The sequence below is a fragment of the Nylanderia fulva genome, unplaced genomic scaffold (assembly GCF_048542155.1).
Source record: "Nylanderia fulva isolate GAGA-0341 unplaced genomic scaffold, ASM4854215v1 Scaffold1206, whole genome shotgun sequence".
Taxonomy (NCBI): domain Eukaryota; kingdom Metazoa; phylum Arthropoda; class Insecta; order Hymenoptera; family Formicidae; genus Nylanderia; species Nylanderia fulva.
Genome location: NW_028189417.1, coordinates 5,078 through 24,016, shown reverse-complemented (window position 1 = coordinate 24,016; position 18,939 = coordinate 5,078). Strand labels below are relative to the sequence as shown.

At 35.5% G+C, this 18,939-nt stretch overlaps 1 protein-coding gene across 3 annotated transcripts; it reads right to left on the bottom strand.

Moving 5' to 3' along the window:
- Positions 1 to 14,794: 14,794 nt before the first annotated feature.
- On the bottom strand, positions 14,795 to 16,547 carry LOC146724672 (dynein light chain roadblock-type 2-like). Of its 3 annotated transcripts, none has more exons than XM_085479506.1 (4): positions 16,058 to 16,547; positions 15,535 to 15,690; positions 15,084 to 15,418; positions 14,795 to 15,010 (listed from the first exon to the last, which is right to left on the bottom strand). In XM_085479506.1, exons 3-4 carry the CDS (start codon positions 15,139 to 15,141, stop codon positions 14,799 to 14,801), a joined length of 270 nt encoding a protein of 89 aa, XP_085335632.1. In that variant the 5' UTR covers positions 15,142 to 15,418; positions 15,535 to 15,690; positions 16,058 to 16,547; the 3' UTR covers positions 14,795 to 14,798. The 3 variants fall into 3 exon arrangements, with proteins under 3 accessions (XP_085335632.1, XP_085335633.1, XP_085335634.1); XM_085479507.1 differs by lacking the exon at positions 16,058 to 16,547 and adding an exon at positions 15,894 to 16,051; XM_085479508.1 differs by lacking the exon at positions 16,058 to 16,547 and adding an exon at positions 15,954 to 16,051.
- Positions 16,548 to 18,939: the final 2,392 nt, after the last annotated feature.

Genomic DNA, 18,939 nt, shown 5'->3' with positions numbered 1-18,939 from the left:
TATAGAATCAAAGAATTGAAAGCTCGTTGGAAGAGCAGTCGCCGGAAAGCAAAAGGGTTTCCCCGGGGTTCGATTCCGTTTCTGCGACTTGGATCTATTTTTTTTTCTCCGCAAATTTTTTTTAGGGGGGGGGGGAATAGGGGATACATGGATATTAAAAAATCTCTTGTAGAGATTATTCCAATTTTATATCTTGCCGTGTCCAAGTAAAATTTGGTGCCTTGTGCACAGGTATTTAATTCTAACGAAAAAATTTTAGTTTCGTTAGAATAACGCACTGTCCATCCGCGATTTGGCTCTTATTGCCTATCTTATATATGTTAAATTTATATTTATATATTACAGAGCCTAGTTAAAACTCTTAATTTATACACGCGGTCTTAAAGGCGTTTATTTACCACACATAATATATATAACAGAGAAAGTATAGAATCGAAAGAATCTGAATGCTCAGTTGGAAGAGCAGTCGCCCGGCAAGCGAAAGGTCTCGGGTTCGATTCCCGATTCTGCGACTTTCGGATCTATATTTTTCTCTCGCACTTTATTTCTTTAGGGGGAATAGGGGATACATGGATTAAAAATCTCTTGTAGAGATTATTCCAAGTTTATATCTTGCCGTGTCCAAGTAAAATTTGGTGGCCTTTGCACAGGTATTTAATTCTAACGAAAAATTTTAGTTTCGTTTAGAATAACGCACTGTCATCCGCGATTTGGCTCTTATTGCCTATCTTATATATGTTAAATTATATTTATATATTACAGAGCCTAGTTAAACTCTTAATTATACACGCTGGCTTAAAGGCGTTATTTACCAACATTAATATATATAACAGAGAAAAGTATAGAATCGAAAGAATCTGAATAGCTCAGTTGAAGAGCAGTCGCCCGCAAGGCGAAGGTCTCGGGTTCGATTCCCGATTCTGCGACTTTCGGATCTATATTTTTCTCTCGCACTTTATTTCTTTAGGGGGAATAGGGGATACATGGAATTAAAAATCTCTTGTAGAGATATTCCAATTTTATATCTTGGCCGTGTCCAAGTAAAAATTTGGTGCCTTGTGCACAGGTATTTAATTCTAACGAAAAAATTTTAGTTTCGTTTAGAATAACGCACTGTCATCCGCGATTTGGCTCTTATTGCCTATCTTATATATGTTAAATTTATATATATATAATAAACTCATCAATTTGAAAAAATATATTATTTTTATATTAATTACAAAATATTTTTCAAAAAGTTAAATAATTTAATAATTTTTCCTTTCATTTCCTCTTACTGGATTTCCATCATTATTATATATTTGTCGATCGTGATAAAAATGACGATATCAAATAATTTAGAAATTTTTTCTCGCATCGAGCAAACATTCATTCATCGATTAGTATCGACTCGAGCGAGAAGTGTGTGGGTATATGTGTGAAAAACTCTACGAACTTTAAAACGATTGCCGATACTCGAAATGAAGCAAGTTTGTGTGTATGTACATGGAGCAATAGTTCTGTATGATTTGCTAGCGTATAGCTTTCATAGCCAGCCAATCTATTTTCACAACAATGTTCGCACTCGATGTTGTCGGAATCTGTGAGCGCGAAAGGGCGGCGAGTAATTTGCAATCAATTTGCAAAGAATAATGGGGGGAAACAATACGCGGACTCCGCGAAAGACCAACCTGGAACTCGTAGCTTGCGCGCTCAACGAAAGAAATACATCGTCGAACGCCGGACGTGCTTGCAATATAAGTTTACTGAAGTTACGATCTACTTTCCGGATAAGAAAGAATTCCTAGCGGCAGAATAAATATTAACATTTTATACAAGAGTGAGGGAGAGGGGCCCAACGAGGCGCACGTCGCGTTGGAAAAAGAGGGAAAAAAAAGAGCGCGTCGAGAAAATATAATACATTCCGCACGTGCATTGTCTGCCGTGGCGTGTTTAGTTTGCAAATCGCGAATTTTATTATCGGCCAAGTCGCCGGCGATTTCGTGTTCGGAAACACGGCGCATATGACACGAGGTGACGGCGTTACCTGAAATACCACATCGCGTGACAATGTTCTTAGATTTAATCTGTACTCAAGCAGTGAGAATAATAATAGACCTAACTGATAGATGATGTGCGATCTGATTATTAAATATTAAAATCTTCCAGATAATTTATACGTTTTAGACATTTTCAAATTTTGCTTGAGATCATTCGCTCTTTATTAACTTCCGGATGTACTTTTAGATTATTGTAGAATAAAAATAGAAGAAACAAGGATGTATATGGGACGATAATCTTGATAACACAAATACGTCATTGATCCTTAATCAATATACGAAAGCTTAATATTCGTCAACGAGCATGTTTATTCGTAAACAGAGTAATACTCGAATGTCCGAATCGGTGTAGCGGTGAGTTCCGGCTCAGAAGTTTCCAATGCTCCATAACCGACAGGATGTTGTTCGGCCGGCAGACATGTCCTAATTAAAGTACCTTTACAGCTATCGCTCGCTCGCTCCGCTCACCGACCACGTTATAGCGCGCACGTACATCGTACACTAAGTGATCAGAGATAACGACCATCGCCGATGGATACCCGATACTCGCAAGACATCCGGCGATTTCACATCGCTCCCAAATCCATCGGTTTCGCCAAATTATTCCTATTAAACACATTTGATTTATAAAGAATTTCCCTTTCTCTCTCTGAAAATAATTCAATATAATTCATCAAATAGTTCATAAATATATAAATTATTTTTTATAAATTATGAATTATACCTATAGGTATCATAATTCATAAAAAATTTATTGGATCGAAGAATATGGAATTTAAATGTATTTGTGATGTGAAAAACTATTGCATCTACGGATTGACTATGAGCTTTCTTAATTTCGCGCATACAGTTTACCGGTTAAAGAAAACGCAGTTGGTCAGAAATATTCTCTGTAGAATATATCAGTTGTAGTTGTGCACGGCTGAATGACTACACTTTCGGCAACAGCTAGCGTTTACAGGATGAAAGTTCTATACCCTACTCTCGTCTACTACCCTAGCTTCGTGTCCGTTCTCTCTTTTCTCTCTCTCTCTCTCTCTCTCTCTCTATCGCTACTTCCGTATCGAGGACTGCATCGATGGGTCAGGTTCAATTCCCGGAAACTTGGAACGCGATGAAGGAACGCGAATAACGTGTCGCCCTTCTCCGTTGGATATATAGGATGCACGAGAGAAACACTACAACGCGAAACTATGCGATACCGTCGATGACGAGTGAGTTTCATGGCGATAGCTGTACGATATTGGGGTTGAGACGGGAAGAAGAAAAATGAAAAGGGAGAAGAACTAGCTTGCATCTTATACCGCCTTGGTCCTGGTCCGGCTCGACCTCCTTTCCACTTCGTTCTCGTCGACCGAAATGCTTCATTCGCAGCACATCGCGCTATCAATCTTTAGGAGACGTCGAAAGAGCGAGCCTCTGCGTTCCAAAAATAAGAAAAAAAAACACGAGTTGAGATAAAAGACTTTTGGCACGATATTTTTGGCACAACTTCCCGAGAGATACGCGTACGAGATAATTATACACGTATAATTACGTAGTCAGAAAACTTGCGAGTTTTAAGTTCAGCAATCTGCTACGCGCGGATTCACATAGATTTTAATTTTAATAATTATTATAATGAAAGTTTTTATTGTACAATTAACTTAAGCAATATATGAGACGGTTATAGATCGTGATATTTTTGTCTTAAAAATTTATGCGCGATTTAAGTATCCTGCACGCGCGCGGTTCATTTTTCGTCCTCATCGACGACCGAGATAGAAGAAACGGCTCGGCTCCATGTGCCGCCCGTTACGAGCGTTCTGGTTTTATGAAAATACGCGGCTGGTGCCGAACCCGATCATAACTTTATCAATAAATACACTTCGCATTTGACCGCGCATCTTTAGTCTACGGTTCAATCGATCTCGCTGCAATCGAGATCCGCCTTATGCAAAAACCTAGCTGTGGAATCTCGATTGCAGCGAATTTCTTTCCGCGTATATATGTTTCATAAGACGTCTAAAGTATCATTCCTCCTCGTGAATATATTTCGAAAGCAGAGATATCGAGAAAAATGAATTGTTCGATTTCAAGTGCCGGTTTAAAATCACTCGTCTATCCAACAATAAAAGAATTATTTGTTTTTGAAATATCGAATCTGGCATCTAATGAAATTTCAAGAAAAAAAACCAATAAAACAAAGTTGGAAAATATATTTTTGTTCTACGACTCGTACATAATATACAATTATAAATTTTTTATTTTTAATGTTTATTTTTTCCATTGAATGCATAAATAATTGTATTGAATAATATATATATATATATATTTTTTTTTTTTCGCTGTTTAAATAAAAAATAATTTGACCTCGAAAAGTTCACTGCTTGTTTTTTTTTACCGCAATGTTCTTGGCACAGGCGACGCGAGTAAATTCTCTGCAAGAGGCGTAATCGACACACGGACGCTGGCGATAAATCAAGAAGATAGATTTTTTTTGGTACTACTAGAGCGCGCACTCTGGCCCAACGTTACCTGTAGGATCCAGAATCCTCTGAGCGTGCAAGAAGAGCAATTCTCTTAACATCGAAGAGAGTTTCCGCAGAAATTGAATATCTAGGGCAAGGAAACTTTTGTCTAAGAGGAGATTTTGCTCCGCGCGCATATTTCCGCGAGCGTCTACTTTATAAATCCCCGCGCTAAGAGAGAGAGAGAGAGAGAGAGAGAGAGAGAGAGGAGAGAGAGAGAGAGAGAGAAAGAAAGAACCTGGAACGATGATATACATATAACTCTATTCAGGCGCGAGTTTACCTATGCGCGCCGACGTGACGGAAAAGGAGGATACTTTGTCGTTTGATCCAGCAGCACGATATCGCCCGTGTACTTCCGCTCTAAATAGCACCGGGGAGGACGGAATATGCCATACAACGTCGAGAAATCGACCGCTATGAAGCGCATTAATTGCCACCGATCTGACAACATTCTCCTGTCGAGAGGGCTGCACAAAGCGTACCCTTAAGAGAGCAACCCAGATCGCCTTCATCAATTCGAACAATATCGTCGCAGGGGATCGACCTCGTTTTCTTAGCGCGCCTTCGTATCTTCCGCCATTGTGACTTACCCTTTTTCGCGAATATCGTTCGCGCGCGACCCAACTCCCCTGTATTATATTAATCTTGAAGAGAGGAATTTCTATTGCCCCGGTTTAAGGAGATTCTCGATTACGGCAATGGAATTTTATTATTTATTATTATCGAGAGACTAAATTGAAAAATCGGAATGTCTTTAAGAAAACACATAAAAGAATTTAATTCTCTTAAAAAATTGATCGAATTAGAGGACGACGCGTTTTCAATGTCCTCGTCCCGATAATAAAGTGATCAGTTGATGAAAAAAAAATTAAATCAAGTCTCAGTGATTATTTGACGATCGATTATCCGAATAAACCAACATCATTAATGCCTCGTCGAGCTTAATCCCGCATGTAGAAAAGAACCGTAAAGAGACGCGTCAATAAACGACCACGTGATATCTCCGACGACACACTCCTCGATCCGTCTGTCATTCGAGCAGCGGAATCAATCACCGGATAACATCTGCGTTCTTAATGTCTACCTTCATCTTCTTCGCGAGAGAATAGCACAGAACGAACGTTTCGTCGATGGTGTCATAAACGGCATCGTCAGTTTTCCCGCCCACAAAGCTGCATCTATCGGACTCCCTTTTATCATCGTGCTGATAAATATATTTCTCTGTCGGGTTCGCGTTAAATCTCGAAAATAGATAACACAACCGGGCTTTAGGTTAATATCGTTCGCGAGGTACACATTGTGCGCAAGAACCGGCCGATAACGAGCGATCTTAACCCCCGGTTGACCCCTAAAAGAAGAAGACTCTGTACCATTTACGCGCGCGCGGTCAAGAAATCGGGTCCTCGAAGTTTCTCATGCCACGGTCAGATAACATAAACGCCCGGACGAATGAGACCGGGGGTCAGGGCGTTGGTCGGACGATAAATTTGCCCAAATGTGCCGGCTGGTAAGTAGCCGTATCCACTTCCGCCGAATCTCTTTCTTTGTATTGAATGTCGGGAGCTCGGTTGTGCGCGTGTTTTCACGTTCTCTCGATATGACGCTTCTCTAGAAGAGAGAGAGAGAGAGAGAAAGAGAGGAAGAAACGCGTAAATCTGCACAGAAAAAACAGTATCCTTGAAAGAATGCAAATATGCCTTGATTCAAGTATATTTTATTCTTATAATAGCGCCAAATATAAATAATTTTGGGTAAAGGATAATTTATCCTTAAAACAAAGTGCAAAATATTCTTGATCGAAGCTGAAATTTACTTATAAATATTGCAAGGACAAGTGACATGAGTAAGTTTGTTTTTACCATATGCGATTTTTAAAACAAGAACATACCTTAAGGATAAAATATACTTCGCACAAACTTATTTATTATTAAGGCAAATGAAAATTTGTGATTACAAAGAGCATTCTATGCTTAAATCAATCAAATAGCGTTCAAGAATAAAAATATACTTGAATCAAGGATTCCTTTTTTTCTGTGTGAATATATTGCGCGACTAAATAATAATAATATATATCGCTTAACCCATTTCCACGCGGCTGTTCGATTATGAGAATGTATGCGCGTGAATAGTTGTCTTAATGATGAACTATGGGAAAGCTCGAGATTCTCTTACGACGTATATGTATGTGGGTTAGGAGACAAACGATGGCGTTGCATCGACGGCTAAGATTTTCATTTCGCACAGAGGAAGCTGCGCGGAAACCGACGACGGGATCGTCGGAGAAATCTCGCAGTCGCGAGATAACGTGTGCGATGATTCGTTCAATTTGCGCGGAAACGTTTGCGTAATATCATACGAGATAATATTCAGGAGATGAGAGGAGAGGAAGGAAGCAGAGAAACCCCAGGATTAACAAAATATTTAAATACAAAACACGATGTTCCATTTGCTAAATAAAATATTTTGCGTCGAAATCAAAGCCGCCGGAGCGAGATTTGTTTTCCTACGTAGTTATTTAATTTCTATTTCAAGCGTGCGCGATGTTATACACATTGAGCACTTGATAAGATCGATAAGCGGTATATCGTGTGCTCGGAGAGGAAAAAAAAACATTTTTTTTTTTGCAGCCGCGACATGTTTCACCGCGGGACAACATGTAGAGAAAAGTTGGTATAGTGGAATATAAGTATTACCATAATACGATAAAGGCATCCGCGTTCGCTATTTCGCGAGCAAAAATGTGTATTCCAAGAATTTAATATTTCAGGAGAAATTATACTTTTAGATGAGAATAGAGGATCGGAGGTCGCACGAATCAGAAATGCAAATTTATTTTAAGCGATACTCTGTGGCGAAAATGTAAATTGATTTCGTGCTACTGCAGGTCTTAGTTCGAAGTATATATCGATCCTCTCTTTAATCTTTATTGCTCCTGTACAGACTATAACTACACTTAGAATAATTTTATTACTATCTTCCTGTCAACACGATGTTGCTGATGAAACCAATTTCGTCGACGCTAGAACGTCGCCATTTCATGTAAATTTTGTCGCGCGTTTTCATTAGATAGAAAATATATAGTATATATATATAGTCCAAGTAAATATAATTAAAAAATATTTAAATACACCAGCATTTATCGGGTCAAAATTTGAAAAGTCGCATATTATACAATAAACAAAAATAATTTTTTCATTATCAAAGTATGTCACATCTTGTAGAACATATTATAGTTAAGATTGTCAAACATCAATTAAAATGACAAATTTTATATTCTTTATTTTAGTACAAGCTTTTAATACTCGCGGCCATCGATCGCTTCGGCTAAATTAACAAAATATTGATTTAACTCAAAGAAGTATTAACTTTGTCGTATTTTCCTGAGATTGTGACTTTGGCGGTCTTTCGATGCGATCCGGAATGATATCAGCGAAAATTCAAAGCCAGGTTGAGTGAAAGAAATAGAGGATCGGTAAAATTTCCATTTTAAAGCATCCGTCGAATTCGAACGACAGGCCGTCCTCACTTGAACGAATTTCAATAATGATTTTCTTCAAATTTTATACCTGGATAGCGATAAAGAGGGTTCGCTTCCTTCGACATCTTCGGTCTTTGTCGGGAAACAACTCCGCCATTGAATAAAAATTGTTAATTCGACGCGATCTTCGGTCGATCGAAATAACGATATTTATTGTCGCGGAGAAGAAAGAAAAGATACATATTTTGAAGGGAAAAACGCAGGAATGATGTTCGTTGACGGTAACGGAAGAAGAAAGGAGTCGCCCAAACGCGAAAGACGATCGCCATAAAGCGTCAATGACAAATGCACCGTCTTATCTATTGCATTAGCCAAGTCGTATATCAAGCAGAACGGTTCCCAATAGGAAAAGAAATTCTTATATACTCGCGTATATCTAGCGGTAGCGCGAGAGGAGGATGGTTTCTCGTCGGGGCTAGAGAGAAAGTGCAAAATGTCTGTTGCCCCCTTCGCAAAGAGGAAGGGAAAGATAAGAAAGTGTACGTACGAACGAAGGAATAACTTCCTATACGTTTCACCTTATTGCAGTCTACCGTATAATAAAATTGAAGTATATATATGAAGTGTTCGCCATCTCACACATATATACACACCCCAGGATGCTTTACAGCTTGGCAATAAAGCTTCGCGCGATGTATATATATATACACACTGTCAGCCCAGAGACAGAGAGAAAGAGAGAGAGAAAAGAGGGCAATGACGAAAATATAAAGTTTATATAATTTAGCACGTAACAATGTCATACCCATCAGCTCTCCAACAGGGTTAGCTTTAATGATGCTGCCGTGTCCGAGATACGAGGTGCGGCTGGTCGGCTCTTTTAGCTTCATACTACGCCCACTACGAGCGAAACACACAATCGATCCGACGAAATTTCTTGCGTGAATTTCCCGCGCCAACGCGCTATCCGCGAATTTAATAACATTCGTGAAACTCACGCGTACAATAATGCGCGTGTTTGCTTGATAAACACGGAGCGACGTGCTTCGATAACAGAGACAAAGGATCATGCAGTCGCAGACTCTTTGTTCCTTTTTCGATAATAATGCTCCACGCGCCGTCGACGTTTTTGCACCTGATATTTGTATTCGCGATATACTTATCGTTGAACTGTTTCGCTGGATAAACAGCGAAACGGTTTAACCTGTATTTTTGTTAGAAGTATGTAAACATTATTTTTCGCATCTAAAATAATTATATAAGCTTCAATTAAAATTTAATAAATTTCTTCATCAAAATATTGTTTAAAGAGAAAGCGGATATTTTAATGAAGAATTAATTAATGTCATTAGATTTATGTTCATAGAAATAATTCAATACTTAATTAATAATAATTCATGTTCGGATCAGAGAAACAATGCTGTGTAAGGCCAGCCGTGATCTCTCTCTCTCTCTCTCGACTTAAAGTTTAAAGTAATAGGAGAAACTCGGGCAGAGGAGACGACGGACTCATAAATTCCCAAGACCTGGTCATTCCACTCATCGTTTTCAACTCGCGCTTCCTGCCATTAGGGCAACAAATGAATTCCACCGGCGGCATCCGTTTTATCAGAAACATATGTGGAACACCCCGGAAACATTCCTTCGCGATTTTGTAGGATGAATATTCATTCGTGTGAGCCCGTCGAGAGGGGCTCTGTATCTGTCTCTCCCCTGTCTGCCTATGTGCCTTAGAATCAATTAGAATGATACATGATTCGCGTGCGGTGGCCCCATTATGAATCGTTGCTCCAGCGTTGTCGGAAGGGCACAACCGCGGATTATAAATTTATCGAGTTATCGCCAGTGCGGAGAGAGAGTGATTGCACGCGTGCGTGCAACCCTTTGCGCGCGTCTTGCATTCTCTCTGTCTTGTCTCTTTTGAAATATAAAATTAAATCGTAATAAGTCTGAGGCTTTTATTAAATTATAATAAATTTGATAAAAGGCTGTTAAGAGCAGTAAATATAAAAATAACCGAAACGTTCGCTTTGTATTTAAAGAGGACTTATGTTTAATTCTTTTTTGTCACCTTTTATTGTAATTCAGTATTAGACATTAGATTTAAAGAATATTATCTCTTTATATATGACTTTACTTTCAAACATAATTTGAATTTTTATATTTACTGCTCTTAACAGCCTTTTATCAAATTTATTAAAACGTGTAACATTAGAGAGAGAGATTTAAAACAAAATTCTTCGTCCGTAGGAATTAGTAAAAAAATGAAGCATTTACTCTCCCCGTGAATAAACACTGAAATTGATTTGCATTTTTATTTAATATAAAAATATGAAAAAATAACAAAATAAAATAAAATTAAGAAAGAAGAATAATAAGAAACGAAACAAGTTTTAATCATGCCTTTTCACGGAAAAAATCCTGCGGACGTTCATAATTCTCTGGCGTACGAGTGGCTTGAATTTTTTTCTTCCTACAATATATTAAATGATACGTGAAAAGGAACGTGCGAACACGATAGCGTGCTTTAAGAATGTGCAATCGGATTCGCGGGTATTTTATGAGACTAACGTTTGCTCGGTAAATAAAATCGTATCTATCGGGGTGCAGCGAAATCCGTTGCGTATCCGCGCGCGGCTTTCCTTTCGCTCCATTTTCTGTACCGTGTAGTCTCGCAGCACTTTGATTTTTATTTTTACGTTTCCGCGCCGAGCGTGCGCGAAAATCGAGCTCCGCTCGAGAAGAAGAGAAAGCTGCGCTCGCCCATTGTGCCAATTAGTCGCTGTCAAATAAAACCTTCGCAATCGAAATCTCTATACAAAAAGCTATCATTATATTTTAATACGTTTAGATATATCTTTTTTTCTCTCTCCCTCGCCTCTTCTATCCGCGTGATGCATCGCTTTGTTAATAGCCAATTCAATCTGATTACGCGCTTGATATAGAGCCGGCGGTTTTCGAAATATAACCCGGCCGCGAACGCACACACTTTAATTGGTCGACGGGAAATGGAGGCGAATACGGTTAATCGGCGAACCGGCCGAAATTAGTCGCGGCCGCGGGGACATTGTGAAAATTGTGGAAATTCACGCGCGTCGTACATCACCGATACGCGCACGACAATAAAGTACATTACGCATTTACGCGCGGCCACATTCCGCAATCGCCGCGACGATCCGCTGGGCGCGAAGCGAGCTATCGGGGATATTGCCAGTGCTTTTTGCCAGTCTGCTCTCCCTCTCTCTTTCATCGCTTGTAATCAGTTCAATTGTAATTGGAAATCGGCCAAATGAACTATAATGCGAGATCGAGTGTGCTTGCCATAATTTAAGTTGGACGCTCTAGATACGCTGGAGTGACTCGAAGGTGCCTTTTCGTACGCAGCATCAGTCACGCGATCAAGATTTATTAGAGCATATTTCTTTATTCTCTTATTATTTCAGGGTTATTAAAATTACGATTTTTGCTTCTATATTCTCATATATGAGAATATATTTTATTCTTAAAATCTATTATAAGAGTTTTAACAAGGCTCTGTAATATAAATATAAATTTAACGTATAAGACGGGCAACAAGAGCCAAATCGCGGATGACAATGCGTTATCCTAACGAAACTAAATAATTTTTCGTTAGAAATAAATACCGGTGCACAAGGCACCAAATTTTTACTTGGACACGGCCAAGATTTTTAAATATGAAATAATCTCATATTGTGAGATTTAATTTCAATACCCCTTTAACCCCCCTACGGAAAATAAATAAAATGAATGCAAGAGAAAAATATAGATCCGAAAATCGCTGAATCGGGAATCGAACCCGAGACCTTTCGCTTGCCGGGCGACTGCTCTTCTAGCTGAGCTATTCAGATCCTTTCGATTCTATACTTTTCTCTGTTATATATATTAATGTTGGTAAACAAACGCATTTTTTAAGCCAGCGTGTATCAAATATAAGAGTTTTAACAAGGCTCTGTAATATAAATAATCTCTAAAAACTTACCTTTAAAAAAAGGTAAAAAAAGGCGACCAGTTAAGGGCACGCCATTAACAAAAATTATCCATTGCAAACCCATGTACAATAGAATTGTATGAAAAATTATCGATTATAAACCCATGTACAATCGTAACAAAAGTAATGAAATAAAAAAAAAATTGCGCCAAGTGAAAGTAGAAACTTGTACCAGTGGAAAATTAAAGTTGCAGACATATATAGAGTCGTATAATGAATCAATAAAAATTTAAATTTGCAAATGTAGAATTGTACCATAAAAAAACTTATCTTTTAAAAAAAAAGATAAACAAGATGCCAAGTCCATGCGCCATGTGAAAAAGTGTTAAACAAAAAAGTATTTTTAAGTAAAAAAATCTATCAATTGACAAAAATTTATGTTCTAAAATTAATATCTCTACAAAAAGTAATGTCCAATTATTGCGCGAATAAATAAACATTTTTATAAAAAATTAAAATTTAAAAACTTATGCAAATTTAAAATTAATATAAAATAAAAAGAAATAAAAAAATTTTAGTTAAAAAAACTGGGCGCGCTGCTAAATAATATTCTAATGATATTAAAATTAAATTGTTACTTTTAAACTCATTGCAACGCGCCCAGTTTTTTTAACTAAAATTTTTTTATTTCTTTTTATTTTATATTAATTTTAAATTTGCATAAGTTTTTAAATTTTAATTTTTTATAAAAATGTTTATTTATTCGCGCAATAATTGGACATTACTTTTTGTAGAGATATTAATTTTAGAACATAAATTTTTGTCAATTGATAGATTTTTTTACTTAAAAATACTTTTTTGTTTAACACTTTTTCACATGGCGCATGGACTTGGCATCTTGTTTATCTTTTTTTTTAAAAGATAAGTTTTTTTATGGTACAATTCTACATTTGCAAATTTAAATTTTTATTGATTCATTATACGACTCTATATATGTCTGCAACTTTAATTTTCCACTGGTACAAGTTTCTACTTTCACTTGGCGCAATTTTTTTTTTATTTCATTACTTTTGTTACGATTGTACATGGGTTTATAATCGATAATTTTTCATACAATTCTATTGTACATGGGTTTGCAATGGATAATTTTTGTTAATGGCGTGCCCTTAACTGGTCGCCTTTTTTTACCTTTTTTTAAAGGTAAGTTTTTAGAGATTATATCATTCATTTTTGTATATGATAAGCATCTTTAAATAAATAAGCAAATTCAATTTTTCTGGCATTTTCTTATTTTAGGTACATATATATCCAATAATTAATATACAAAATTAAATATTATTCATCACACAATTTGTATCAAAATAATATATTTTTAAAAATTTATTTTAAATTTATTTAATCATTTTTATCATTGTGATTGTAGTGGCAAGGATTTTATTGCTCAGTGTCATTGCAAGCATCTGGCCTGTATATACCATAATATATTGTGTAATTGTGTAATACATTGGCTAAGTATGACAATATGGATTTTGATAGATTCCCATGGAATATTGGAATTTTGTCGGACTTGCAGTCATCCACCACATATGCAGCCTACAATTAAAGAACGCATTTATTCCATATTATTTGCTTCCGTTATTGGCATAGTGCACATTTTTATATATCTCAATGCTGTAGATAGCAAAACATTTTGAAAACATCTATCTTTCTATGTTATCTGCTTTTTTGAAAATATTGCAGCAAATTTATTATGGCAATATGCTTGTCCTCCTGCAGTTAAAGAGGCTTAGTACTTTAATATAATCTTTATTATTTGTATCATTTCCTTTTTCTTGGGAATTACAGCAATGCTTTTGTACTATATTGTCTTGCATCCCTCAAAAAGACAACATACTTCAAACGCACCAGTTCAAGCAATGTAACTTTGATATTTATTTACTTTAAAAAATGAGAGATAAACTATACAATATGCAATTAACCTTATCTTATGACTTTTATAAATCTTATGATAAAATCTAACTCTCTCTTAATCTTTATTATGAAAAGAATCTCGGTATTATATGAAATAATTTCATTGTAATTAATAGTTTAACTTTCAAAAATTTTGCAAAATAAAATAACTCATACATTGTATTTCTACCATATATATAAAAAAAAGATAGGTAAATATAAATAAATAAATATATATTTATATTTATATATATATATATATATATATATAAAATGTTGGATTTTTATTATATATATATAATTTTAAAAAATCTTTTTTATATGCTATTGAATTTTAATACATACAATTTTGATTATATGTATTTTAATTGATTATATTTATAAGTATTTTTATATTATCTTAAAAAGACTGCATAGAATTATTTGTGCGACACTCTTATATGTATGTATAATTAATAGGGACCAACTACACATTTTTTTTTCCACTGAATAAAAACAATCTCAATATTAAAATTAAATTATAAAAAAGATACTGTGATATTTTATTGATGAGAAATGTACATTTATAATTGTATTAAATACAAAAATAAACATGCCATGAATTACTATATATACATATTTTCATAATTATCAAACTTAAAAATATAATATTGTTACCAAAGAAGAAAGCACTATTTAAAAACTCTAAAAGTTCATAATTTGTTAAATTAGTAATTAAATACTGCATTTTGTATAATTTTTAAGCTTTATTCTTTTATTTTTCTTTATTTAATTGAATAGATATTAACATCCAATGTAGCATACAGATTAAATTAACAACCAAAAAAATAAATCTTAACTTTGAAATATATTTTTGTTTCTTTTAAATATCAATCAACTGGATTTTGTACTACTATTAATATGAATTCTTTATCTGGTGCCATCATAATTTTATGTTTTTTGCTACGTATGCGCAAGAAAGTTAAATCATTTGTTGGATTCAAGTCACGTACGACAGAACGAGCTTTATCTGACAATTGACTTATCAAACCTGCGTATTGAACTGTTGTCGTATTATCTAATGTTGACTTTATAGGAATACCTAAAACAAATATAATTTTATAAATTTTTGTTTACAACTACAAGTAAATCATGTCAATGATCTCATGTAATACCTTCTGCATTCACCACTATTGTTCCAACTACCCTTTTATGAGACTGAATTTGTTTCATAGTTTCTTCAACCTCTTATAAATTATTTCATCGAAATTTATTAATAAAATTTTTATTTTAAATATTCCAATAACAGAAGCAAATCATATGGAATAAATGCGTTCTTTAATTGTAGGCTGCATATGTGGTGGATGACTGTAAGTCCGACAAAATTCCAATATTCCATGGGAATCTATCAAAATCTATATTGTCATACTTAGCCAATGTATTACACAATATATTATGGTATATACAGGCCAGATGCTTGCAATGACACTGAGCAATAAGATCCTTGCCACTACAATCACAATGATAAAAATGATTAAATAAATTTAAAAAAATATATTATTTTGATACAAAGTGTGTGATGAATAATATTTAATTTTGTATATTAATTATTGGATATATATGTACCTGCAATAAGAAAATGCCAGAAAAATTGTAAAATAGTTCCTATAGCACTGATATTAGATTTATCTTGTTAAGCTAATCGAATGCTGCGATGATAACTAGCCATTGCCCAACCCATGCTCACAAGTGAGCTGATAATGCTACCTGCTTGATGTACAACTGAAAAAAATATAGAAGCTAATTAAGAAAATTATTAAAAATATATGCATACTCATACATAGGCATTTATATTATTGAAATAATAGCAAAATATCTGATTTTGTATCACAGACTGTAAACTTGCACATAAATTATTATGACAATAAATTTGCAAATAATAACATTAAAATTGAATGTAAAAATTGAAATTGAAAATATCTAACCCCGCACGCTGTCAATATAGCGGAGGGCAACTATTATTAAAAATATATGCATACTCATACATAGGCATTTATATAATTGAAATATTATTGAAATATTATGACCATAAATTTGCAAATAATAACATTAAAATTGAATGTAAAAATTGAAATTGAAAATATCTAACCCCGCACGTTGATTGATTGAAATTGAAAATATCTAACCCCGCACGCTGTCAATATAGCGGAGGGCAACTATCGCCGTCTGTTGTAAAACGTGCGAGATGGACATTTCCAATACATGCATCTATTTATGTGTTGTGTACGTGTGATATATGTGTGCGCATGTGTTGTATACGTGTGAATACGTGTAGCACGATACTACTATGTTTGCGTGGTCGATGATGACAATGATGACGGGGACGTTTCTTAAAAGAAATTTTTCATATTTCGACTTTGCATTTTTATATCTCTGCTTACAAATCACGTAGAGCAGAAATAAAGACACTTTTATTATATAATTCAAACTCAATCTATCGATTAAGTCTAGTATAAACTCGATTGCTTCAGCCGTTATTGAGAATTCGAAATATTATAAAGACTCAAATGTCCGACTCGCGTTAAGATACACGGTGTCTCGGCTACGTCCTTAACTGGTCGCGAGACACTACCGTGTCTCTTGATATAAATTTAACGTATAAGACGGGCAACAAGAGCCAAATCGCGGATGACAATGCGTTATCCTAACGAAACTAAATAATTTTTCGTTAGAAATAAATACCGGTGCACAAGGCACCAAATTTTTACTTGGACACGGCCAAGATTTTTAAATATGAAATAATCTCGTTAAATTTATATTTATATTACAGAGCCTTGTTAAAACTCTTATATTTGATACACGCTGGCTTAAAAAATGCGTTTGTTTACCAACATTAATATATATAACAGAGAAAAGTATAGAATCGAAAGGATCTGAATAGCTCAGCTGGAAGAGCAGTCGCCCGGCAAGCGAAAGGTCTCGGGTTCGATTCTCGATTCAGCGATTTTCAGATCTATATTTTTCTCTTGCATTCATTTATTTATTTTCCGTAGGGGGGTTAAAGGGGTATTGAAATTAAATCTCAAAATATGAGATTATTTCATATTTAAAATCTTGGCCGTGTCCAAGTAAAAATTTGGTGCCTTGTGCACCGGTATTTTAATTCTAACGAAAAATTATTTAGTTTCGTTAGGATAACGCATTGTCATCCGCGATTTGGCTCTTGTTGCCCGTCTTATACGTTAAATTTATATTTAAAATCTATTATTTAACTAATATAATAATAATAATTAGAATCAACTATAGTTGCGTGTTTTTCTGGTTTGCTGCCTTTGCTGTTCGTTCAATTGAACTTCACCAATAGTAACAAACTGCTGCGGCAGCATGCTGCACATGAAATGGTACCTTAAGAGTGACATTGCGAAAATCGTCAAATCGAAATTAATCTTTTTGCGAAAAATACGATACATTTTCTGGTAATGTTAATATTTTATAAAATTGTCCCGTTTTAAACGTATAAATTCTCTTATATATGTATATATAAAATTATTGTAAACTTCCTTTTGCTGCTCGGTCATTATATAAACATTTGTAATGAAAAAGAACGCTCTAGATACGCTGGAGAGATTCGAAGGTTAAGAGTGACATTGCGAAAATCGTGAAATCGAAATTAATTTCTCTGCGAAAAATGCGATGTTTTTTTCTGGTAATATTAATATTTTATAAAATTCTTTTTTAAACGTATAAATGCTCTGATATGTATATATAAAATTATTATAAACTTTCTTATGCTGCTCTGTTATTATATACATATTTATTATGAAAAAGGATCAAAGTTATCCCACTGACATATATATAACATTTTTATTTTATTTATTTTGTTATCGTAAATTGACGTTGTCACGGTCAGAGAGAAGGACATGTTATCCCCACGTTATCTATATTTTATACCGCAGCGAGTGAACTTTAATTCGTAAACATTCGCCAAATAGTTTAAACATGCCATTTATATACATTCTAAAAGAGTATCACGCTGCTGTATCGATTCCTATCACGTAAATTTAATTCCACGTTTGGTCAATTGACTTCCTCGCCGGCCGTCACCGATGTGCGAACCGGAAACTTATTGCCCCGGTCCAGATATGCACGCGTGGATGCGCAACGGGATAATGATTGAATCTCTCGGGGGGTGGAGGAAAAGGGATGGAAGGGTAGGGGAAACGAGTCGACGGGGGAGATCGACAGGGCAGAGCGACCTTTATTGTCACCAGGTGCCTACGATATTGAACAACAGCGGCAATCTATCCGATCGAATATCCAACAAGCCCCAGGCTCAATGGATAGTCGCAAGGGGACGATGAAGGAGCGAGAGAAAGAGAGAGAGAGAGAGAGAGAGGAAGAGCTGCACCCGCGATCAAAAGCCGCGCATGCAAGATTCCCCACCCTTCGAATAACGGCATTAATTGAATCGCTATCGGACGTGCCGTGGTCTCGCGTTATTCTATTACCGAAGCAGCTATTGTCTTCCGTGGTTTATAGTCACCTCTTCCACCTCGCCGAGCCTCTCTCCAACCCTCCTTTCCTCCCTCTACCCCTTCCCCTCGGCCTTCACTTCACACCTCACACAATCTTCTCCCGCCATCGCATCGCCACCCCTTTGGCGCTCTGGCCACGAGATAGCACGCGCCCCAAAATTCACGCCCAGTTGGAACGATAGGAAGAGAGATAGGATTGATTTTTAATCGAACCGATTTATCGAGAATACGAGTTTTTTTTTTATTTCTTTATTTTTTTTTACAGTAGCCGGCTTTTCGCAAATTGCCGTGATATGAATATATTAGTAGCAGTCGTTTAAATAATTGGCTTAATGACAAATGTGTTTTTTTTTTTTTAATGATACCGCGCAGTAAAATTTGCACAAGAATCTATTGTTAAAATAATTACAAATACTGTTATACTTCTCCGTATTATGTATATGTAAAATATCATTTAATTTATTAATCGGTCAGTTAAATAATTGATTTAGAAAAC

Coding starts and splice junctions, on each gene's coding strand:
- LOC146724672 (XM_085479506.1), bottom strand. CDS start 15,141: ATGAAACAAATTCAGTCTCATAAAAGGGTAGTTGGAACAATAGTGGTG. Junction 15,011..15,083: donor AATAGTGGTGAATGCAGAAG/GTATTACATGAG, acceptor TATTTGTTTTAG/GTATTCCTATAAAGTCAACA.